The 26,405-nt window shown below is 37.4% G+C and overlaps 1 protein-coding gene across 1 annotated transcript in view; it reads left to right on the top strand.

The window, feature by feature from the left end:
• LOC112966437 (propionyl-CoA carboxylase alpha chain, mitochondrial-like) overlaps window positions 1-26,405 on the top strand; it is a 166,344-nt gene that overhangs the window by 50,368 nt on the left and 89,571 nt on the right. Inside the window, exon 8 of the mRNA XM_026066540.1 lies at window positions 15,130-15,201. Coding sequence (XP_025922325.1) covers window positions 15,130-15,201 — 72 coding nt within the window. The remainder of the gene's footprint in view (window positions 1-15,129; window positions 15,202-26,405) is intronic.

Raw genomic sequence — 26,405 nt, 5'->3', positions numbered from 1 at the left:
TATTTCACATATTATCTTCACGATGGCTGTGAAAGCAGAGAGTGCAAGTGGAGACCAGGGATACTTTCTGTTCCATATGGATCATGCTAGCTGCACAGAAAAATAATAGATAGAGAGAAGATCAGTAGTTGTGGTGAACATCTTTGTGAATTTTCAGTTGCAAGTGTACTACCATAAATGTGAAAGAGGGCGGTCATTTTTGGTTGTAGTTGTGATTTCTTTTAGAAAGAACTCCATGAAATCCTAAACAACTGTTTGCTCAGTATCTAATATATTGCTCTGTCCATGGCTGTGACATTCATCCCACCTGTGGAATTCTGCCTCAGGAGTTGAGGGCATGTCTGCATGCAGATTTTTACAGAATTAAATTTATATAATAGCTCTAACAGGCATCTTGTGAACTTAGAGACAACCCGTTGCTCAAACAACAAAGTATCTCTGCCAGTTTTCAGCCCAGTTTAGAGCTGGACTGGCACTGAGGTTTGTGCGGCTGAGATAGCTGTTCTCAGCAACAGTCATTGCCCATCATCCTTTCCCCTTTTATGTTGTGGTGTAGCTATCTAACAGCAGTCAGCCATCTGCTGCTGCGAAGAAGATACAAGATGACTGTTGCTTATTGTGGGTGTTGGATAGGTTGTTTCTGCTCTGTGCCTAGAAATCTAATATCGTAGCTGGACCTCTCTGAATTAGGAGTTTGATTTTAGCACAGCTAATTAAACAGGCAGGCATCTGCACCTACTTCCCCACACCCAGCTTGTTTTTTGAGTGACTTATTTCATTTTCACATAGTTATCTTAGGCTCAAGCTTATGCTGGCTTTGTTATATTCAATAAAGTTGTGTCTTTAGGTCAAACTGAGGAAAGTTTACAGACAGAGGAGGCTTAAATATTCTTTTATGCTTTTGTCTCTATTGATTGTGAAGATAACTGAAAATACAGGCTTATATATGAGTCAGTTCTGGATTCCACTTGCAGCTGAGTTGTGAACTGCACTCTGTATCTTCAAGAGGTGCTAATTCTGAGAAGGGACGATGAAAATGTAATACTATTGTTGCTAGTTCATTATTTTAACATACAGAAAAGCATACATACCTATTCCACATTACAAATCTGTCTGTTTTGCAATTCCAGCTGTGAAAAGCCCCAAGTTGCTCAGCAGCCTCTAAAACCTTCAAGCACCCTCAGTGCCAAAATCAGCAACAGTTTAGGAAGTCAAAACGTGGGGACAGCATAAAAGAAATTGTTCCGCTTATTTTGATATAAAATTCAAAAAAAGTCAATTTAAATGGGATTGCTAAACAGTTCTTGTGTCTTGCAGCACTGTGAGCACTGCAGCTAATTTAAGCCCAGTTTTAACATGGCATATATTGAAGTCTTTGATTTTCAGTGCTTTGGTTTGTTATTCAAACAGTAACACCTCCAATATAATCAAGTGGTCTGGCGTAATGGACTGGGCAAAAATGAGTAGTTAGGCCTGAGCTTATTTTTTCTTGTTTGTTTTTGTAAATTCCTTTGTTTTTCAAAAAGCCATTTTGGGCCCCTTTTACTACTTTTCATAAGCAGGGAAAGCGCTGTGAGAGAGCAGTGCTCTGCAGGAGTGCCATCCAGGGGGGAATGACAGGCCAGCAAACGTTGCTGCTTGTGTCCGTGCATCCCTGTAGTATGCTGCCGCTTTTGCCTCTTGTAGGTGAGGAGATGGGAGCGCTCCTGGGGAGCTGTGCACCGCCTGTGTCGCAGGTGAACGGATACATAAGCAACAGGGAGGAAGTATGGGATAGGAGACAGGAGCTTCTGATTCTACCCTAACCAAAGCCTAAATACTTGGGGAAGAGATCATTCATGATTTACTTTTATCTGGAAAATTCCTTAGCTTGTGAAACAGATCCCAGTGGGTTGATTTGACTGATGACCATAGTGTCTATCCCACTTAAACCTTAAGGTGTAATGTTTTCAAAAGTAACCCCCCCAACTTGATATTATAAAAAGCAGGTAACTGTTTTTGAATACTAAGATTGTGCTAGAGTTACACTTATTATTCGTTGTTGCTGGAGAAATAATTTTCTTTTTTGCAGGGGTTCTTTTTCTTGTGTGTTTGATTGTGCTGCAGACAAGAGAATATAATAAACATGACAGTCAAATCTTCTGAAAATATTTTTCAAAGCTTTACAATGGAAAAACAATTGTCTTAAAACTTTAAAGAAGAAAAATCAAAGAGTAGGAAGGAGAAATCTTGTTTCTGACTAGGAGGCATAATGTACCATTGGAAATAATGGGAAAATTCAAAGCCTTTTTTGTTAACGTTGCCATCAGAAATGCAAGCCTCACTTTTTGAACTTCTGGATTTACTTTTCTCTATTAAGTTGGTGTGACATGGGCTCCTGACTTTGTGGGTTGTGTCCCCTTGTGGCTTGTGACAAAGATAGCTGAATCCGTAGTGCGGTTAGATAGCCCAGTGGGAGGGCCACCTTCACATTCCCCTTCAGAAATTTGCTCCTGCTGCAAACTGTGCATTGCAGCAGCAGTGTTCGCATTCTGATTTACTTTTTGTTTACCGCTGGGACTCTTCCAACAGTGACTCCTTTCTTTTTTCTGTAACTCTTCTAGTCTCAGCTGAAACCTCACCACCTCACAGTGTGCATTGCTTTGCTCTCTGTGTAGGGAGTATGAGCAGCAGGCTTCTCCATGGCTCCTGCTGCTTGTGAACAGATCATTCGTCAGCATCTTGGTCTGTGGGTCATCTGTGGTTTTCTTCCTTTATTGTGAGAGTCTTAATGAATTGTGCATTGCTAACTGCTATTTGTTGCTCTTCATTTTTCAGGATTTTGAGTTTTTTAACCATCCCTTTTTAACCACTTTATTAGTAACAGAGATTCTTGATGCAAGCTGCTTTTGAACACTTTAGAGACCTAGCTTCCCAAAACTCAAGGGCTTAGAAGATACATGGTCAAATCTGAGCAATACTGTTTGCCTGAAGCAGTACAAACAAACAAAAAAAAAGGTTAGTTTTCTTGTTTCCAGTGGAGGCTAAAAAGCTTCTGCAAATCCTAGTTTTCCTAATACTTCTTTTAAAATAAAGGTAGCTCTCTTATTATTCTGAAGCCAACAACATATATTCTAATACTTAATTTTGTACAAAATTAGTGTACTAGAATTTTCAGGATCAGACAGCAGTTTCTGGTGTTAACCTATCGACTTAGCAACAAACGCTTTAGCAATTAAAGGATTCTAATGACCTGACTGGAGAATTAAAACTTAGCTACTTTGGCGAAACGTTTTCTTGTGTACCAAGAACTCACAAACTAAATTTGTGTAAATGTCATTTGTTCTTTTCTTTGTTCCTTGTCCTGTGTATTAACTGCTATGAGCCTGTTAAATGACTGCTTATCATTTATCCATTTAGCTCTTCGGAGGACAGATGAATGGATTCTAGCCTTAGTTTAGTATTCTTCTTGCACTCATCATTTTTCCTTTTGTCATTGGAGGAAAAGATCCTACAATCAAGATTACTGCTAAAATAAAATTTGAAGGAGGAATACCCTTCTTTACATAAGACTAATGTAAAACAGCAACAAACAGTCCGGAAACATCCCCCCACCAGGCTCTGGAATCTTTTTGTTTAGTCCGATTTCAGACAGGAATCTTTTTCATCTTGCCCTTTTTGATGAATAGGACAATCTAGCTGTGAAATGTGTTTACTTTCTGATTTTATTGATACAAAGACATAACCCAGTTTTGCTGTTGAAGGTTGGAGTCTCTTCTTTCTTTATAAAGCTTGAGTATTCTGCAGAGTACCAAAGGGCTGGAGAGACAAAAGCAAATGGGAACCTACGTATGTTGAGCATAGATGATTGCCATGTGGTTTCCTTCCACCATATTAAATTGTAATATTTTAACATATGTCTAAATGTAATATCCTCTGCTCTTCTAAACCAGATGTAGACCACCAAGGCTGTTGTGGATCCGTGTTATGGTGGCTTCGTTGCCTACTTGCAGCCTTCCACTCCTGACTGCTCAAGGGCCAGTGCGGAGACCCTTTGTTATAGATGGGAGCTCTCCTCCCTAGCCACTTTGTGAGCAGCTCCGAGCCATTGGCATGTGGAGGACTTAAGTGTCATGGACAGCCTTGAACTGACCTTCTGCAATATGGATGAATTTTTTGTGGGGAACAATCTTTCTGTGAAATAACACAGTTTAAAAATTATAATAAAAAATAATAGCAAAGAGTGTAAGTGGCCTGAACAAAGGAGAACATAAGTACAGTGGACCAGGAATCTTATAAGGTTCTATTTATTGGATCCACCACTCTGTAATTTTCCCATCACAAAGTAAAAGGTTTGGTGATGAACAAAAGAATGAAAGATAAATAATTACATGACTGTAGTGCAATCTTTTCACTGCTATAACCTACCGTCTTTACTTTCTTCAATATTCTTCAGTTTTATTTTTCTCTGTTATGAATGTCACCCAAATTAGACAACTAAAGAATTGTTTGAATTAGTGTCTTTCTGGTGGAGGAGGATGTAGGGAAAGGGGTGGGTCATCTTGGTTTTTGGCTATACCTCTCTGCTTTCAAAAAAAACACTGGATGAATCCAGAGGTTCAAATGATGGATATCAACAGTAAGTAATTACAGTTTAGGAGGTACAGTCATGTTTTATTTGAAGCTTGTTGCTCTATACGTGGATTGAGATCCTAATTTTAGCTCAACAAGGAATTTGTAGCTATACTTTATGCAGTAAGCTGCATTCTTAAAAATGATTTTGGCATAGTCCTTTTTGTGCCTGATTCTTTGTTATAATATAGGAATCCTYTGTCTTGAGAATTCTTTGTTGCTGATCTGCGTGATTTCTCTGCAAGTAACAATTGTTATTCTCCTTTTTCATGTTTGAAAACAGCCCTCTTTGTTAGTGTTCTTCATCGCTGTAGTAGATGCATACCCTCCCAGACCACTTAGTCTCATCTTCTCTTCTGTTTAGTTGACAAAGAATGTCCAGATGTTTTCAGTTATGAAGTAGCTTCTTATCACTGAAGTTGTGCTGAATGAAAGTGTTTATTTTTTTTTAAGCGTAAGGTGAAATAGTTCAGAAGTTACTTTGAGCAAATGGAAATTTGATATGTTTCCAAAGGGGCCTGTATAGGTCAAACTGAATAAGAGGACTAGAGAAAGCTTGATTACTTTTTTCAGATTACTACTAGAATGGACTACCATTTTTGCAAAATACTGAATCACCTCCTAAATTCAAATTTAAGAACAAGGAAATATAATACAGACATGAATCTCTCTGGAAAAAATTGTGAAGCTTGTTCAGCCCAAGGAAAAATTGATTAATGAATGTTTTAAATAATTTATAGGAAAAAGGAATGTTTTTTCTATACCTTCTTCAAAAGAAGGAAAGAACCTACTAGATATCTGTGTAGGTGCGTAGTTATCTTGCGTGTATCTTAACAGTTTCATGATCAAACAGTTTCATGATTAGCAAGTAAATGAGAGCATAAGAGCGCAGGTCTAAGGCATTGGAAGTTTGGCCATGATTTAAATATGTTATTATTTAAAAGTACTGTCATCATTATTTGAATGCATCCTGTATCATCAGCATAGAGTAGTTAAGTAGTTATTTGTATGCTTTAATTTAGTTAGTGAATTCAAGTATATCTATTTACGATTAAGCTTTTACTTCAAATTAAAATGTAATAAACATTTTATTAAGATCTCTGCTGTATTCATTTGATGTAAATTTTATGACTAAGGTTATAATTGGTTTTAAAATTATTTTGGGAAATGTTTTCTTTGTAAATTCACTTTTGGGGAAGAAAAAATTACTTAGGAAGAAATAGCACCAAAAATCAAGCTAGCTGCAGCTGAAGTATGTAAAACATCAAGTATAAAAAAGAAATAGTATAATATGAAATCATAGCGATGATACAGAAAGTTGCTGTAAGCAAACTTTCACCACATTAATTCATTAAACACAAATGTGAGTAAAGTAGGAGCATAATTCAGTGTTTTGTACCATCTTTCCTGTAGTCTATGCAAGTGAATAACGTGTTCTTCAAGCTTATCATTATAAAACTAATAATCTTTGTAAAAGAATCAATAGAATACTAGAATTATTATTACTAGTATTACTTGTRCTTTATATTTCTGGTATTGTCAAAGCACATAATAATATACAGCTAATTGGCTGCATAAAAGACATGAGGGCTGTATCAATAGGGATGAAAAGCAAATACTTGTAAGAATTAAAAATAATGGGGGGGGGTAGCCAGTAGAGATTTAAATTAGCATTCTTAACAGAAATAAATTAAGCTTTCCCTCTCATTTCAAAAATATAGTTATATATTGGAATGTTATATATGTTATATTGTGAAACATAGGGAATAAAATATGTTGTTATTACAAAGTCCTGTGTTGGTTTGAATGAAGGGAAACTGCACATATAAAGGCACAAGTGGAAGGGGCAGATCTGTTACGTAGTCCTTATATCTATAAGCAGAAAAACTTTTCCTGCCTTTTAGAAAGGGATTGATTTTACTTGTGCAATAGTACACAAATTCTCAGTTGCATTATACATGCTGTTGTATGAACAAAACTTTTCACTGCTAACTTCTGCAGATGCTTATATTTCTAGTCAATGTGTGTAATAACACCTTTCTGTGCAGTGAAAATATTTTATGATAGAGGTGCTGCTCTTCCACAGCTGCTTTTGCGTGTCATTTAATACAATACAAAATAGTTTCTTTAGTGCAAGAGGTTGACCATCTTAATTCAGTTAGCCTTGTTTGGACTCATATTTAAAATAAAATTCATGAATTTAATTTAGTTAATAAAGGATTTAAGAAACAGCACGGATATTAAAAATATACACCAAAGCACATAATCTCTTGGCATCAGATGCTTTCTTCTACCTACCTGATGTCTGCACTTTGTAGTTAATTTTTAAAATATTTTTGAATATGTAATTCCTTTTTGAAGAATTCACAATTAATTTTTAAATGTTAAAAAAAAAAGAAAGCCCAGATTAAAAAAAAAATCCTATCTGTTTTAAGAAAGTGTAATAGCCATCTTCTGGAATTGCCTTCCTCTTAGTCATATCCTTATTTAATCTGTTTAAAAAGTGTAGAAATGTACCTGCCTCTTCCCCTGCTAGTGAAACACAGTGTCAAATATCAGATTAATTACTGTCAAACATATCTCTCTATTTCTGAGGTGCATAACGTTCCTGTTTATATTGTGCCTAGAAGTATGCACTGTAATTCAACTGGAAGGACACTAAAATTGCTTTGGTGGTCTCTTGAATTACAGTGCTTTCTTGAACAACATTTTGTTTGAGATTTTCCTTCATTAAAGAAAACTGGTCATGGTTTAGAAAAAAAAGGCCTTTAGAAGGGGTGAAATCTTGACTCTTTAGGAGTTGGTATAAGCAAACTGTTTTCTCCTCTGCCCTTCCACTATTTTCTGTATAGAAGACAAGAATGAAGGGAGTGCAGTTTCACCTCCTGTCCTCCAGTTTAGCTAATCTTTTCTTTTACGTGCTGACTGGCCATTCACCTTTAGCTATATCTGAACAATTTAAAAGATCTTATATTCTTCTCCTTGGCAACTAACATGGAGCATAATGTGAACAGCTTAATCTGGGTTCTATGACCATTTTTGATTACTCTTTTAATTCAGGTTCTGAATTAAAGTTTCTGTTTCCCAGACTCTTGGTGTTTTTTAGAGTGGCGTTTTAATGCAGAATGTATAAGCTAGCCATGTGGCAAGACCAGAACCCACGACTTCCATCCTTGCAGAGAAATACCCTTATCACTGGGCTGCAGTAATGCTCCCACTTGTTGACCGCCTGTGGCTTTATGGATCCTTCTTTCTCTCCTGTGCTGTGGCCGACTTCTGTGGGAAGGGTAGAGATTTCTGTGTCCCCTCCTGTTGGGTAGGGATGGTCTCTTCTGGGAGGCAAGCACTGTAGGCTTGGACCCCTGAATCTGAGGAGAGCATTGATCCTAATGTCTGCCTCGGGGGAGGCAAGTGCTTTAATAATTATGTTCCTGTTCAGGGATTAGTGGCTGCTGACTTTGTGTTTTTTGAATGAAAGTAGCCTTGGCTTTGGTATCCTGTTGTAAACTCTGTGTTTCTGGTATCATATCCACCCTGTGGGACTGCGTCTCTCAGAGAATTTCGATGTTGGGGCAAGTTGTTCATGAATCATGAACAGTGCTATATAAGATACAGAGGTAAAACTGCTTAGGTATATATTAGGTGTACTTGTATACCAAACAAAGTAGGCCAGATACTGGAAGAAACAATATATCTGGACTGCATGCTTTTTTAGATACTTGTTAAACTGGTGGTTATGTGTAATGGACTGGTACAATAGAAGTGTGTATTTGCTTTATAAAGGGAGATTGTTGTTATGGGTTTGTTTGTATATCTTGTGCTAGTTTACTCACACAGTGCTGAATAAGCATATAGTTATATAGCATATCAACCCTACAGGATTGATAACTAAAAAGAATATGAAAAATAATGAATTAATTTTTTATAGTTTTAATAATATGCTTAGTCCTCTGGTTTAGAGCAGTGTAATAACTTGGTAACATTAGTTATGTAGTAGTCTATCATATACCCAGCTTCTTGGTGATTTGTAGTTCTGCTATAAAACTCACAGTAACCATATGGTCTGGCGCTGGTATGTAGCCTGCAAGGAATGTTTAAAAATAAAATACAACAAAAGGTCTGAAAACTTAGAATGTAGAATACTTTAAAAACAGGTATCGTCTGTTTGGATATTTACTTCCTTTATCTTAGAATCAGGCTTCTTTTCTTTGTTTTAAAGTAGAGTTCTAAGAGGACAGAAAAGGAGTTAGTTTTTTACAATGATTGCTTCTAAAGTAGTAGATGAAGACTGGCTAGTGCATAGTGTCCTGAGTTTTACCCACACAGATGGCTTCATATGGTGAGTTTCCGCAATATGAAAATGGACAGTGAATTCTGCATGGGTCATGATCCAGGAATTCCAGAAATTCCAGTGGACAATGAACTGAAGTATAAATTAAATATCTGTAACCATACAGAGCAATAACATACCATTTTCCTTTCATGAGTAAGTCTCCTTTCTGGTATAACAGCACTTAATGGGTCCTGCCACCTTTCCTTTACAATGGTCTTTTGCTATAAGATTGGAAACTTGACTGCTGTTTTTTATTCATTTATGTGCCATACAAACTTCAGATCCTGCACTAAAATAGTCATATCATTATTTTCTAGTTTCTAAAAACAATACCTACACGAGCATCATGTGGATTCTTTATCATTGATTTCACATCCAAGAAAAGTGGAAAGAAAAAGCCCAACCAATTTCTCCCTGTCCCCCCAAAACCCCAACTACCCAACCCCCTCTCCAAATTTTGTAGAATGAATAGATTAAAAAATGTTGTGAGCTCCTCCTGCTGGTTCAACAGCAGCAATAGTTACATTTAAAAGCACGCTAACGTAATGTTAAGAGTGTGGCTTATTACCACAAAAGCAATAGTTAACTCTGCAGCTCCTGGATGGTGTTTCATCTTTAATTCTGTTCTCTGAGCAAATCTCAGCACATTTAAAATTCAGCATGACACTCTGCTTTGGGATCTCTTGATGCTTTGGCATAGGGTCGTTGCTGCTTTGAGTTGCTTTCTTAGCTCTAAATTTCTTTGGTGCTTTTTTTCTTTAATTTAATTTTTAAGTAAGCCAGTCTATTAACATTACTTTAATGTAGCTTTTGTGGCTTATGAAAAATAATGCCGCTGTAGTGGATAGATGTGTGTCAGCTGTGACTAAATGTTTTGATGTAGTCTTCTCAAAAGATAGACTAGAAGAGCTTTCCTTTGAAATATGTGAAGCAGTTTTAGACACAGCTTCTCAGATGGATCTAATTAGTCTTTCATACGGACTGGATGTCCGTTTGTTGCAGCTGAATTCTCATTTCATTCACCCATAACTAGAAACACCTCGCTTCAAACGTGTTTCTTCAAAGAAAGAAGGGTTTAGGGTTCCATGTTTTACTGCTTTTTGATGTTGGTTTCCCTTTAACTGAGAAGACCTTATGTTTATACAACTGTTATTATTAAGAAAACATAGCTTTGTTCATGAGAGTTCATTCAGTATCAATGTTGGCTATTGGTAGAAGTCCGAGATCTGTGGAACAGATCTTGCTGTATAAGACTAGTGGGACAGCTGTATGCCTGGCTATTAAGCTCATTGTAAGAAAGATTTGAATGCAAACAGAATATTCTAATAAAATCAGGAGACCTGGGTTGTGGGAGGATGAAAATGAAGATTAGAACTACAAGTCATCAGGCTCATCAATAAATAGTAGTTCTATTTATTATTTATATACAGTAGCAAACTGTACAGTGGCTCTACAACAAAGAATATATGAAAGCTGTAGTGATAAACATCTGATTGATCAGTGTAAAATACCCAGTTAATGATACTCAGATACTACTGTGGTTGATGCCTGAGGAAAARGAGTCAAGGAAGGGGAGGTGACAGATGCTCTGTCTGTGTCTGTTCCCCCAGGGCTGCTCTGTGGTCATGGTGTCTCTTAGGCTAAGGGAAATCAGTCAGCAGAAACAGGCTGATATTGTGCTGCCTATACCTCTCTGCTCCCCAGCAGTGTAGCTGAGCTGTTTTTCCCCTTTGGCGATTGCCGTTCACCATCTTCTCTTCCCTGTCAAATGAAGGGCAGTCCTGCCCAACTGCCTCAGATGGTGTCTAGGACACATTGATATGAGAGACACTGTCTCTTAGATGCTTGAGGAAACCCAAGGTCGCTGCAGCACTGAATGCTCTGGTAGCTGTGTTTGGGCAATGTGGTGGGCTGTGAGCAGTGTGGCATTAGTGGAAATGGCTGGTTTGTGGGGTTGTGTCTCGGGTCCCCTTTACTTGTCCACAGCAGCAACTCCAGCTTCACTGCAGGTCACTGTAATACCTTTTCCTGTCCCTAGTCTCACCTAGCCATTTCCTCTATTTTATTCTTGCACAGAGTTCACCTTTCTTTCTTAAATCCTCTGTTCCTCATGTCCACAGGGCTTCTTTGTGTTCCCTGTTTGTCCTGCCAAAAGGGCAAGGAGTGACACGGTCTGGGTCTGCAGTGGAGTTACTCATGTATAGATTGGCCAGCCCAGCTGCTGCATAACCAAATTTTCTGTGTCCTTCCAAGAGATGAATGGGGGCACTCATTTGGCTCTCTTCTCTGTGCAGCTCTGATTTTCATAAAAGGATTTTAATGTGTGGTTAATACTGGCCAGTGGGTTCAAAAGTTGTGTGTGTGGTGGGGTTTTAGAGGGACAAATAGGCAGTGGATTTTGTTACTGCCTTTTTCTTGGATGATCAGCCTAAAGATATTGTGTGTTGTGTGTTTTTTTTTTTCTTTTTTGCCTGTATATAGGAAAGAGGGAAAGTAATATTTGCAGAGCAACTGTAGCTTGTAGTGGTTCTTTTTTTTTTTTTTTAAGTTCTAACCTTTGTCAAACAAGAGAGTAACAATAGGGAAGTATCTGAGCAATGCTGACCAGTAAAATAACTCTTGCCTTTATGGAAAGGGCTAAAGGAAGAGAACAAGATTGTTCTGAAAACAGGGGGAGGGAAATGTTTGTAAAATATTAAAGCTGAATTGCATCACTGTGTGTGTCATATAATGAATAAGAAAGAAAGAGATTTAAGTAGTTATAAGCTACTGTCAATGGATTATTTCATTTTCTGGAGAAAATGTACAGATCTCAAGGACATACTATAAATTGCAATTAACTGAAAACCAAGAGAGACCTATAGCTCCATAGTTCTAAGATAATCTATTATTTTAGGCAATATTGTATGCATCAGTCATTATTTCGAAGATTGCAATTCCAAAATCAAGCACTCGGATTTAGGGGATGCCAGATGTCAGGTGTCTGTGCAACTCAAAATTTCCCATATATGCATATGCATATTTTCCCATAATGCATATGCATTTTGCAATAGTGTTAATTAGGTGGCTGAATGCAGAATCCCTGTGCTGTTCAGTATATAACATAGGCCAGCCCTGGATGTTTTCCATAGTTTGTGCAGTGAAGGAGACTGGTGTCTGTAGACCTTTGTTTCATGTAAAGAGGGACAATGAATGAGGGGCAGGTAGGAAGAGAAAGTTGAATCTTGTGATTATGGAGGCTGTGTGCTGACCTCTCTGCTCTTTCTTGCTTCTGTCAAGAGCTTTTCAGAGATGCTAGCCATATCTTCGAAACCATGCTTTTTAAACACAGTCAATTTTGTGGATTCTTCATTCTTTGGGCCTCAAACTTCAGACTGGAATCAGTCACAGAAATGCTGAATATTAACGGCTGCTGGGGAAATCAGTAATATCAAAACATTTAACGTTATATAGCACAAAGTACTCTGAAATATCAGATCCTACATGTGCAACATCTGTTTAGTAGGGTTTGTCTTGTTTTGTTTTGTTTTGTTTTTTAACTGTAATCTGTTGATGTCTCACTTCAGCTACTAAATGTGTGAGATGATGTGAATACAGTGAAAATAAAGTAATGTTTCACTAATGCGAARGAGTTAAATATGATGTGCTGAGGGAGCTATGAAAAGTACAGTAAAGAAAATACTTCTGTCTGGGAATAARGCTTGAGTAGTGTGCAATAAGGCTAAGTGAACAGTTTGGAGAATAATTGCCTTAATGAAGATTGTTCAGTAACTGAACAATAGTGAATACTTCCAAAATAAATGAACCACTATGTCCGAGTCTTTTGAATCTGTTCAAAATAGATATGCACAAGGAGATGAAGCCAGGTAGTGCTTCGTATCTCAAATTTTATTAGTTCTTCATTTTACTGTCCACATAAAGTTGTATCTGAATTTAATGGCTCTGTGTGTGTGTGTGTGTGTGTGTGTGTGTGAAAGAGAGAGAGAATTCCCTAGGTTCTTATGTAATAGTTCTTTCTCTTTTTTCCCCAGTTTGCTTTGTAATGTAATGCTGATACTTTTGTTAGCTGGGCTGGACCCATTAAGGTCATTGCATGGACCTCTGCAGTGAGCTGAGGGTGTAATTAATTGCTATTGGCAAGACTGCCATTTAGTAGAATGAATGAAATACTTTGCAGGTTTGGTTTTGCAGGTATTTTGTAATTGGAGGGAAACAGTAAAGGTCAAGCACTCGAGTTCTATTTCAAACTACATGTCAAAAGTGTAGTGGTCAAGTGTGCAAAGATTGTTCCTTCTGTATGTCTGGTTCTTGCTGTTCCCTCCCACTGAAGTCTTTTTCCCTCACCTGCATTTTCCCAACTTATCCCTTTTTTCCAGTTTCMTTCTTCTCGCTGGTCCAAGTTTCCACACCTCAATCTTCTCAGCCTGGTCTGTGCTCATTGTCTGACTAGTCTGAGTGTCTCTTTTGGACTTCCACTCACTTAGCAGTCAGTCTTGGTTCTCTTCTACAGAACCTTCTCCTGTGTAGCTGTCCCTTGCTCCCCTGGCCTCCTGTCTTTCATCCATGCATTGATCCTCATTTCCATTTTCCCTTGCCAGGACCTCAGCATTGTTTTTTGCTTGTCCTCTTTCCTCTCCCACACCAGCTGTCCAGCCAGTCCTTTTTCTAAGATCACTTCCTCACTCCTTAGATTGTTCTCTTTTCCTTCATCCCATGTTTTCTAGCTGCTTTTCCTTACACAATCAGTCCATGTTTCCATCTCTTTCATTCGCTAAATTCAGTTTTATGCATTTCTATTGCATCTCTGTTTCCTACCTCCATTCTTAGTCTTCTTGCTCAGCAGGTCCCCCACACCTTACTACTTGCTCCTGATTTCCCTCTCCATCTTTTCTGCACCTCCTTTGCTGACACTGCCAATCTTTGTTCCAGTCTGCCTTCTTCAGTCACCTTTCCCTCTGTACCCAGTTTTTGTGGCTTGTACATTGATTGTATGGTTTCTTCTTCTGATGCTTGGGCTTAGCAGGAGTAAGCACTGAAGCCACAGAGGTGACAGTCTTATTTTGGGGTTTATAATTGAGCTGATATGCTGCAATCCAAAAAATACAATTTCAGGGGAAGCAATGTGTAGCTCTAGGTTGGTACGTGTTAGACACAGGAATTGTCCTCTAAAAATTTACCTGTGAAGTGTGTTGAGAGCTACAATATATAGGCTTCATTTCTTTGAAATATATAGAACTCGTAAAGTTATGCAGTTTTCATGAGGATGATAAAGGTGCATTCCAACACTTTCACTTCCCAGTCAGATTTTGAAGTCTCCGTTCCAAATTATAAAGGAGATGTTACAGCCTTTCATAAAGAAGTTAGTAGAATTTAGTAATGTGGACAAAAAAATGTATTCTTGTTCCTTGCCAGAAATGGCTGCAGATTTTTGTCCAAATTTTTTCTTTCTGAAATCGTTTCTAAGCAACGTTTCAGCCCAAATGGTCAGAGTTCATCTGAATTGTAAGAAACCAAAAATACAGTGGTGGTGATGGTAGGAGTCGGACAATGTTGGCACTGAGGCTCTTCCCTTCCCCCTCGTGCTATAGTTGTGTGTGCCAGACCCATGCCTTTGGCAGGCTCTTGCTCTGCTGCTCCCGCTCTCATTCTGTCTTCCTTCCAACCTTGTCTTTCTGTTGTGGTTGCCCTCTTATTTCCACCATCTAACCTCTATCAGCTGTTTCCTTTATTGCTGTAATCACTGTGTATTTTCACACAGTGACCTCTTTGTCACTGTTGGAGCAGCCCAGCTGTTTCACACTAGCTGTCTAGATTGCATGCACAGAGTTTCTCCCATTTTAATTTGATGTCTTCTCATAGTTGATAGGGGAGGAGGCAGACAGTTTAATAAAAAGTGTGTATGGTTAAACCGGCATCTTTATTTTGACGGTGGTGGGCTTTGCAAATTGTCAATTTATAATGGACATACTTTTGAATAATTTAAGCGCTTTTACGTTAGTTTCATAATCTAAATTCTCAAAGATTGATGAAAAGATACATTGATGGACAATCAGCATAATAAGCAATAAGCAAGACTGAAAGCCAATTTTGTGTTTTTAAAGATAACAGCAATTAATAAATAGATACAGATAATAATACATCTAAATCCTAGGATACTGAGAGCATGAGCCTCCTTTCTTTAACAGTTAAACAAACAAACCAAGAACGAAAACAGCCAGAATATGATACCTTTGGACAAGATAGCAGCAACTTTTAAGGTAAGACAGAGAAATAGACCCCCTCCCTTATGCAGCTAATGGGTTCTTCCCAGCCTTGGCAAAGGAAAACTTTCTGAAATAAGTGAGGTCATGGGAAGGGAGGGGGAAGGACCGAGGAATGGTTATTGCCTATTAAGTGCAGTTCATCTGTCAATCCACCAAGCCTAGTCCATGGATGAAATCAAATCAGGTTGGTCCATTATTTGGGATACATCTGGAATCTGAACTGAACCAAGGGTGATACTTAAATTGCTTTGGCTGTCCCTGTGGAATACAAATACTCATTACTTGCTTTATTGTAATTTATTTCATAAATCCCAATTCTCGGTAAATGGTTTTGCTTTGTAAAAACATGCTTGAAATAATAATTGAAATGCTAGGTCACCTTAAGAATAAATGTTTTTAGGAGCATTACTGAGTATGATCATTTGAATCTACTGTGCAGTTCAGATTCCCAACAGAAGCTGCTTCAATTAGCTGAGGGTGTGCCCAGAAAGTTTAGCATTAGTAATGCTTTTCAGAATAGGTGGGAAGTTGATTATTTTGAAAATGGCAGTCGGAAGTACATTTGAAGTTACGCACAACTCTGGCATTTTTCAGTCATCTGGAACTATTAAATCTGCTTTACTGAATTTGCATAGCTGCTTTCTTTAGATACATGCTGTTTTTTATTCTTCAGCTGTAATTTTGTAATGATGTCAAATAGTTTATCATTTTAGTGAGTTTAGCTCTGGTGTAGTTAGCTGAAGTGATTAGCAGATGAAATAGCTTCAGAGCATAAATTCCCATTTGGTTTTCTAGGGTTCTATTTCATCTCTGTTGTATGCTTTCCTAATTACCAGGATACTTCTGTATTTAAAATTACAATTTTAAAGCATATATTAATCATCATCTCTAGATAAGAATTAAAAATAACATGGGCTGTCAAGTTCTATTATTTCTTCAATATCTAATACAGTGTGTTCTATTTTCTGTCTCAGTTAGGCCTAATTATCTCTTTAAAATATTAATTCAAGAATTACTTTAATCCACATGACAGACATAGTTTGGCGTATTTTTCAGTTAAACCATTTTTGTGTTTAGTGAAATCAACACTAACATTGGAGGTTGCATTTGAAGTGGAACACAGCACTCCAGTTCTGAACCTGTGTCAGTGGTGCCTGCCGTTGCCACCAATATTGAAGAAAGCTCAATGCAAATTTTACAATTTGGTTTCATCCCTAAGAAAAATTTGAAGAGCAAATAGTAGCACTGGAAACTTTGGAGACATTAAGATTTAGGTACAGCTTTATAAATTGGAATAATCTCTGAATATATCTTACTACGTTAAATCTTTTTCTTATTAAGTAATAGCATTAAAACTAATCAGTGCAAAGCACGTAGAAGATTAATTAACACTGGGAAGAAGAGAGATGTCTGAGCCTTTCACCTGTAAGTTACCCTTTATCTCCAGCTGAGTTTGCGAGCCTTCAATGCTATTTGTCGTCTTCCTCAACAAGTGTCTTGATGTTTTCCTGCACACTGCCCTTTTATGCTTTGAATGACTCCCATAATGCCAATACCCTGTATAAGTCCATTACCCTCTTCCATCGAAGGATTTAAATATTTGTTTAGCTTAACCAGAGGCTAAGCAAAAAAGACGCATTCATTTAACTGATTTATACTTCTTTTAAGAAACAGTTTAAGGGAGAATTAAAAAAGATAAAATGTCTAATCCCAAGTTTAAGGACATCTTAAAACCGTTATTAATTAAGAAGAAGGTATTCATTATTTTCTGATAAAGCGAACGTGTAAAGAAAGTTCTACATACAAACTTCTWTATGGCTTTATAGTGCATCTTTATTCTGGGTGGTCTTTACCCATGCAAGTAGCCATCTTTGCTTGTGCTGTTTGATTTGGTGGAATGAAATGGCTCATGTAGACAGGCACTATTTTAATAAATGGTTTCATTATGTGGTGATCATTTGGTAATGATGGAACTCTCTATTTTCTTTTAAATTTTAAATCATTTAAGTTATTGATGATAAAGGAATTTTGTGAGTTGCAAGAAAGGGAAGGGAGGGATTGTTCTGTCTGTGCCATTTATGTACATGGATGCTTCTTGTGATTTTTACATGAATATATGCACTTGTATTTTTTTATCTTTAAATATTCTGTATGAGTGTATATATGTGGACATTTCTATAAATTTATGCATCCTATTTATCATATATTAGTACAATTTTTAAAAAGCATAGTATTATTACTGGTTTCACAGTATCTTGAATCTGTCAGTCAGGGAGAACTGTGATTTAGCACGCCTCGCTTTTTTCCTTTCCCTATTTGCACCTTGTGGCCTTTCTAAGGAAATGTTTTGTGTTAACAGTCTCTTGGGTTTAGATAACCTTGAGCTTTAGTACTGTAGGGATTCTACCTTGAGTTGCATGCTGCCCTTTACCTTGCATGTAAACCATATCCCTCGTGCAGTCTGCTGTGGAAAATTAGGATGTTTTTCTCGCTTGTTCCAGTATAAGGCAACTGTTTTTAAAATAGCAGTGATAATCTCGGTTTTGATTGCATACTTCCAAAGCTAAGAAATATCTATTGGACTTATAATAATGGTTGCCATACGTTTTATTTTTGAAGAAGTGGTTTTTGCAGGCCTCAGGCTAAAACATAAACGTTTTTTATTTTCCTGGGCCTGAGTTTTTGTTCTGTTTCTGTAAATTTAAGGATACTGTTACAGTTTTGTTAAATCATTCTGCATTACATTGCATGACATAAGAACTGGGACTTTTAAAGATGTGGGCTATTGGCAGTTTAGATATTACAGATCTAATGCAATGAAACAAAGCTGAATAGGGCCATGACAAGCTCTAAAATTCTTAAAATGTTACTGAAACTTCATGGTACATGCAGCTTCATAATTTCCTTACCTGCTTTACTGGAAATAGTTCATTTGTGGTTTTAATTGCATGAAACAGTATTTAAAAGCTTATGTTTTTTTAATAAACATTGATTGCTGGTTGGTAAAGGAATACTGAGGATATCAGAGTCTTTCTCTTCTCATTGTGGAACTGCAGATTGTCTGACACTTGTTTTTTCACAGGCGAGAAGCATATTTGTCTTCTAGAAAAAGCCTGCTCAAGGTTTTTCTCCACAGAAACAAACTTTTTTTCCAAAGTGCTTCAATATGCAAGGTCTTGTAAAAGCTGGGTAATTCCATATTCAAAAATATTTACAGGGCCTACCTTAGTTAAACTGTGCCTGAGTCACCATCTTTTTCAGTTCTCCCCAGATTCCTAATGTTTTCAAAGAGACAAGGAAAAGAAAGTCAATGAGAATATTTGAAATTGCCTGTATGAACTGCATGCTTTTCTGTCTCCATGCCAAAGATGAGCTCCATCCTCAGCCACTGGAACAGCTTATTTGGTGGCCGTGTCTGTCTGCTGAATGTCAGTGTCAATACATCTCCCAGCCTGCATAAAAGCAAAGACCTTGTTGAGTGTGGAGAGCACGTCACACTTGCCCCCTGGTCTGGTCTGTCTTGAGTCCAAGGAACAAGAAGAAACAGGTTGTCAGAGCAGGGGCAAATTGAAAAACCCTTCTCTTCCCCTTCCAATTTTTTTATTAATCAGTTTATTGGAGAATCTCTTTGTCATTTAGTGCTGGAACCGTAGTGAATATCTTTAACAACAGCTGCTAGCCTTTTATGATAGGGAGCCCACCAGCAGGCAGCCCTATGCAGAGAACAGTTCATGCTGGATCACATAGGCAGCATTGCCAGGTTTCAGTTAAAGGGCACCATGCTGTCATTGCAGATTCTCAGAAGCCTTTTGTGGGGAAAAACATACTCTTAACATGATCAACAACACAACAGCATCATCTTTGTAATGGCAAGGGAGGGTCACAGTCATCCTGTTTCAAGAAAACACAAATGCTGCCTTCTTTTGTAGAGACATCATCTTTGTCTATGAACTATTCACACCAGAAGCATGCAGATCTCCCAGGCAAACGGATTCTGCATTGAGAAGCTGGATTAAGGGGATTGGAACCTTTACGTAACCACATTCAGGAAAATCATAAGTCTTTGAAAGCTTCACAATAGATATAGAGCCCTATTTCCAGGAGTGCCGAGGGTTGGCGGACTCTTTCACAAGTGGTATTGCAAATGCTCAGCACAGGTGAAAATCAAACTGTGAAAGTATTTGCTACCAATAAAAAAAACAAATCACTATTTATACCTAATAGGAGATTTGGGAAATTGAGTAAAAATTTGCTCTTTGAGAACAGAGGCGCTTCTTTATACTTTCCATTGCTGTAATTCTAACAACAATTCAGAAGACCCACAGGTATTTTCTCCTGATACCACTCCTATGGTTTTGTGTCTGCCTAAGCTTACAGTGGACCTAACCTACTATAACTTATATCCCAGCAGAGACCTGTTGATGTAAGTCTCAATTCTAGTGTGTTTGGCTGTATAGGTCCTGCGATGAGCAAACTGAATAAAACATAAGTTTCTTTGGTAGGGCTACAATAATGTACCGTGTCCCTCAAGAAAAAAATATCAGTAAGTAGGGCTTTCAGTGGTGTGTGGCTTGACAGAGAGTATGGAATTGTATAAAACAATTGATTAATTCCAAACTGTCCTCATTTTCCTAAATGTCAAAGTCACAGCAACAAATAAATTAAACACAATTAAACCAGGGTTCCTATTGGTATGCCCCCATCTTGATGGTCTCCTAATTCACACCTCAGTTAACAGATTAAATGTAAATAAGGTACTTCAAACCTCTGTTTTCTGCCTATTTGAACTTCTTTATTCAGCATTTCTCTACTTCTAAAAACATCAGTTTCTTTTCTACATAGCATTTATGTCAGCAAGGAGGAGGATTTTGAAATTTTGAACTTTATTAATAAAACCAATATCTCCAGCAATGGTAGAAATACAGAATATGCTTCTATACCAAAAGTGTATTCAGTTTTTTATCGCTTATATGACATAGTTCTGTCGTCTTTTGTCTGGCAACAAAATGTATGAAGAAGAAAAAAAGGCACATATTTGATATAAAATGTAATATTAAAGTATCTATATTGTGACTTTTTTTAAAGTAGCAAGTAGTTTAATGGTGTGATAGCTTGAAAGAATCAGAGAATTTGAAAAACTGCGACCCTCTTTGTTTTATATTATCTGGCTGTGCRGAGTAAAAAATGTATGAAAAGTTTCCATTATGAGGTGGCTGAAATTCTTTATATCAGAAAATATCAATGCCAAGGGACTTGCTCTTAACGGCATCAAAGCTAATTCTACCTGAACAATCCCCACTTCATGGGCAGAAAGATCTTATGTTCCTATAAGGAGATCTGCCAAAGCTCAAAATGTTCAAATGTTGAAATTATTAACAAACAGAAGACCTGTAAACTTAATGCAGTAGCTGACAGCTTCTTGGATAGAAAGTTTGTCAGACTTCAAGGACTCTAGAGCTTCTTTTCATTAATGACATAATTCTGAATATTCTTTTTTTTTTTAACCAGTCCTACTTGCTACTACTATCATTAAACACTACCGTTGTTGTTTTTATAACAAGGAAAATCCCCACAGTGAAGATCAATGCACTGCCTGGTAATTACATTTTATATGTATGTTAACAAGCCATGTACAGCTTCAGTTATTTTTCTGGTCARTAGAAGCTACAATGCAAAATTGAGGGCTTTCTCAATTTTTTTTAAAAAAGTCTCTGATTTTAAACTATCGTTATGCAAAGGTAGAGATTGTTCATTTTAGGTAACAAGAGTAAGTAGTAAACCCAGATGATCTGTGTTCTATCTCATGAGATCTGTTGTCACAGTGTGAGCCTGTCTGAATTCTGTTTTCATAGAATTCTCATTCAGGAACCTGCCAAGAATTTTTCAAGACTAATTGATTGGAAAATTAATACAGAAAATGTATTTTTCTTTTTTGTGTCATCATTTTATAGTTGTAAAAGATTCAGTGTTGGAATTGCAGCATTTCATTATGTGTTTATGGCTTTGGCAGCTAGTCTTGTGGATTTTTTAGATATTTTGACCTGTCTTAGATACTTTACCTGTGAACTGTCAAATGTATGTGTGTCAGTTTTCGTAGGTGGCATTAATGAGTATGATTGCTTTGAAAATTGGTGTAGTTGGGTAGACAGAAGGGGTTTTTTTTCTTTCCTTTTTTTTTTTTTTTTTTGAGTAGAACAAAATTAGGCTTCTTGGGTTGGCTTCAGTTGTCTGCAGTGAAGGATTTTTACTTTTTATATATTTTTAAATAAAAATCAATTAATAAGCCCAAGGATACTAAAGTTTTGCATTTAACACCTGTTGACTAGGAAGACAGCAGGCATCATTCCATTACAAAGTTACCCTTTTCTCCTTCTGCAGTCCTTCCCCCAAACTTTTCTGTTAGGATGTGTGGAGTGTTGCTAGTATGCATGCCTAGTGTTTCTGCTATCTGGCCTGAAGAGTTAGAAAAATGAATTGTGTCTTTCTGCGCCTGCATCCTTCGAAGGAACCTAAAATGGCAGTCCCACCCTAACAAACATTTACTAGTGTCAAATTCAGCATAAAAGATAGCAGCCACTCTCACTTTTGCCCGTCTCATGTAGAGGCAGGTGATTAGAGCCCTTCTTGTTGAAGCTCTGCTGATGCAGCTGAGAATACAAGACTGACGAGGCTGGAGACTGAGGGCCCGAGGAGGAGCGTGGTTCCTGGCCTGCCGTGACTTTGCTAGGCTGGGAGGAGGAGAGCCTGAGCCTTGGTTTGTACTTCTGGGACTGCTCATAGATTTTATCCAGTGACTGGTTTTGACATGATTGAATAAACATATAATTTAGCTTACATTATATGATCTTATAGTAAGGAAAGTATAGTATAGTAAGTAAAATTATTGTAAAGTTTGTAAAGAAGTTTGTAAATTTGGGCATCTCTGTTAGTTTAATAACACAAAACCTGCACTCTTCCATTAATTATTTAGAATCGCTTGTTCAACATAAGTTTTAATACTTGCCTGAACTAAAAACTAAACTGCATTTTGAAAATTAAATGTAAAATGTACTTAAAAGTATAATTTATTGATTATATCAGCTAAGATGAGCAGCTCTACTTGCAGTCTCTCTATTTGTTAAAAATACCATCCTTTCTGCAGGGGGGATGAATAATGTAGGTTAGTTTGTTTCTGTGGGCATTTATTACAGCCACGCAGAACAGTTCCTGGAGAGGTTTTCTATTTCTTATTTAGCAGCAGTGAAAATTGCAATTATTCTATTAACTTGGCTTGCCACTATGGCAAAGAAAATTCTTTGGACTGTAAGGAGGAAATGTTTGTTTTCTCTGGCTGCTCTTTGCATATGCTGCTCCAATTATAATTAAAAGTGCTCCATTTTATGGGTAAATAGTCACGTTTAAAGTGTAGTTAAATTCATTTTTAAGATCCCTGATACAGACATAGGCAACCTGTTTTGTATTTTGTATAATGTTATTCATTACACAGAACTAATAGACACAGAGTAGCAAATCAATAAAATATCACTGTGCACATCAAATGCAACATTATGGCTCTAAGTTCTTCATCAGGAAGAATCTGTAGGGGGAAAAAGGAAACAAAAAGCTAGATCAAAAGCGATGTGGGGAATTAATGTGGAGAAGATGAAAGGGAAGGAGGTGAACAATAGAGTTGATGTAAGTGGAGGATTAAGTAAAGCAGAAGCAATCATTTTTTATGGGACAGATGAAAAGAAATTGAGAATAATTGTTACGGTAGGTGCAAGTAGTGGCAAGTTGAAAATGACATGTATTTAATGGCCATATGAAAAACAAGGCTTGTCTGTGATTTGTGCTATCATTCATTTCCAAGAAGTAGCTTCCTAATGCTCTTGTAGTATCATGTACTGTTCTAACAATGGCATTCATGAAAGCATATTGGATTCTGTCAGAAGTTAAACTGCCATGGCAGCATCGTTCAGTATTGTTTATCTCGGAGTAACAATTTTATTTTAAATACTTGAAGCCAGCCAAATCTTCCATTCACGCCTGCTGACCCCTTTGTACATGCAACACTAGGTTAACTAACTTGCTTAAAGGTATGTTTACAGGCATAGAGCTTGCTACTTGCTTCGGCTTATAACATGCCGTGTTCACTTCACTATGCAGAAAGATCCTAAAATACAGGATAAACTGAAATTATTGTTAGGGCAAAATTACGTCTGTTTTTAAGCATRCTAAATGCTGTAAATAATGTCTTAGGGTTAAGGAAAACCTATCTTCCAAAAATGTGCATAGACTACCACACAGCTGCATCAGGAGGAGCCCTTTGGGAAGAATTGGAACTGGGGTGTTATTTCCTTTCATGACAGTCCTTTGCTGCATTCCACCCTGTGTAGAGGGTAGAGGCCCCCCAACCCTGCTTCTCAGCTCTTTGGGTCTTCACAGTGCCTCACTGAGGAGCAGCGGTCCTGCAAAACATCTGTATCCTTCACTTGGGAAAGGCAGCTGAAGAAAATCTGAAGGGACAGTGCTACCTTCTTTCTTGGGCCTTTATCCCACAGCTAATCTGATCTGCGCCTTGCCTCTACCAGTGGGGTGGAAGAGACAGTTGTTCACAGGGGAAACCATTTGTTCTTTGGCTGAAGAGATTTTTCCTGACTCATCCTAGCTTTTCTCCTTAATTTTATGCCATTACTCATGCCATTCAAAAGCAATGGTTATGATACCTTTTAGAGATTTTCAAATCATTGCTGTAATTCCTTCCCTCCCATCTTCTGTTTGCCAAAGTCTATCTGTAAGTCAAAGTGTTAGACAGAGTGGTGTCTAGAGTATAATTTTAAACAGGAAGCAAGTGTGGTGCTATGTAGGCCTGTTGCTATTAACTTGAGTGTTGACCCCTTTGAGTTTTTGGTATTTTTCAATAGTATATTCAGGACCTCCCTCTGACCCAGTCCTTGTTGTTCTTTCTGTACTCTCCTCAAATTGTCAGCTGCTTTTGAATAATGACACCCTGAACGAGGTAGACAAAATTGTACTAGGCTTTTTATAGTTGTTTCACTAGCATTTACAATGTGTTTGATTTTTAACATGTGAATGCAGCTTTGTTAAGGTGGTTTTCTAGGTGGGGCACTTCTATAGACAAGGACTGTGATTTTCGTGCTCTGAGATGTTGTCCCCTGTCTTTTCAAACTGAGGTTATACTGGCTATTTTGGCTTATTGAATCCCCAGCTCACTTCTAGTTTATTGGTGTTTTAACTTTACTGGCCTTTTTTTCCAGTGTTTCTAATCTGCTTTTGGAATTTTATTGAAAATGCTGTGCTGCTTTTTAGACACTTTGTCTACCTCTTCATTTTTAACTTTGCCTATTTTCTAAGTAGTGCTGTATTACATTTCCTGTTGATATACTTGCATAGAACCTCTCTCAAGCGTTTTAAAAATACTGGGGAAAGCTTATCATATTTGTTTTGGTTTTGCTTTGTTTCATTCACTCTTAAATTTCCCATTGTGAGCTGCATTGCTGCTTTGGATTTTACGTGTAGACTGTTGTAAGCCCTGTTTTGCCAAAGAACATGGTGTGCACTTATGTTTTTCTGTAATTTCTGAAAACAAGCTTTGTATATAGTACAGAGCAAAATCCTTAATGTTGATCTTTCATCTTATACCTTCCAGTCTCTAAGACACTTCCTACTACTCCTTTGTGTTGTGATGTCAGAATTAAATCTCTCTTCTTAGATGAGAGAGAATGAATTTCACCCTTCTGAGACCAAATTAAGATGATGGGCTGAGTGTTCCCCTATAGCAAGTCATTAGAGGTAAACCCCAGTTGTTTGTACACGGTATGTGTATACTGTCTTTGTCACATCTGGGCGAATGACTTTGGCTGGTCATTTTAAGAGCAGAGATGCCCTGGCTGAGTTTATTGTGAAAATGGGAACAAAGTTAGTTCAGGAGCATTGTATTCCTTGCATTGAGCTCATCTCTTCTCCCCCTCTCTTAAGAGAAGAAGGAACTTCTCTTAAGGAGATTTTTGTATTCTTTCATCCCTGGTTGGAGCATCTCTGCATCCTGTTGCGGGGACTGTGTTAAATGACTGGACTAGTGAAATTTTTGCCTGATGACTGTATGAGGGTCCCTGTCTGCTGTGTTTCTTCAGTGCGTGTTAGATAGAGCCCGGCTAGGCTAGGCCCTAAGCTCAGGAACTGGACCTTTGCCTAAAGTGTTAGGGGAAAGTAGGAAAATGCTAGTATCTCTGAGGACTGCTAGAATTTTAAATACGGAAGCATTGTTCCAGATTTAGACTTTCCTCGCGTTTTTTTGTCATTGGAATTTTAATGATGTTTTGTGATTACATTGGAAAATAGGAAATGATGGCTATTAGACTAAAAGGAGGTTTTTTTTGTCTTTTAAGTTTTCAGAAAAAGATCATAACAGAAGAATCAAGATAATTGCGCACATACAAGCAATATTAATAGAGTTTCTAAGAGGTCCCAAACATGTTTAGAGATAGCTCTACAATAGGATTCAATGTGAGATAAGCCTTTTGTGACAAAACCTTTAAAAAGAAAAGTGTTCATACATTTCTCTTGGTATTTAAGCAGGCAAAGATAGTGGAGACTACAATGTCAGGATGTCCTGTTCTTTCTTTAGGTTTTTCTGCCTAAGAGGTAGATAACATTATTGTTTTGTACTCTGTGCATTTTCTTCTAAATTGATATCTCCAGCATTTCTCATTGTTGTAGTAAATATGTGTTCCTGGCTTAATGCATGAGGATTTGCATGTTTTATTTAGGACAGTGTAAAATTTGCTCCATTCTTGTTGACAACTGTTATAAAGATGCGTATTCTTGATTTGCCAAAAGACTGAATATTTATAGGTGATTAAAATAAAGAGGTTGTTTAGCAGGTGCTGACTGCAATATGTAGTTACAGTATCATAATCACTTTATGAGGTTTCTCTGTTGAGAAAATTATCTTTGTTTAATGCTAAAGGATGTAGGTAATCTGTCTCTAATGCCAAATTATTTCAGGGTGTGCACTTCACTTTTTCCCCTGCACTTACGTAGATTGGAAAACTGAGTGTTCCAAACAACTGGTGGAACAGTTTCCATATCAACTTTTGTGTGCTAAAAATGCAATTAAGATTGTTTAACCCAAAACTAGATTTAATTGATATGGGGTGGGKTTTTTTTTGAGGAAATATTGTTTCTTATTTGATTGA

Source organism: Apteryx rowi, unplaced genomic scaffold (assembly GCF_003343035.1).
Source record: "Apteryx rowi isolate R43461 unplaced genomic scaffold, aptRow1 scaffold_242, whole genome shotgun sequence".
Classification (NCBI taxonomy): Eukaryota; Metazoa; Chordata; class Aves; order Apterygiformes; family Apterygidae; genus Apteryx; species Apteryx rowi.
The sequence above is the reverse complement of the archived record's forward strand: the minus strand, read 5'-3'. Positions and strand labels throughout refer to the sequence as shown.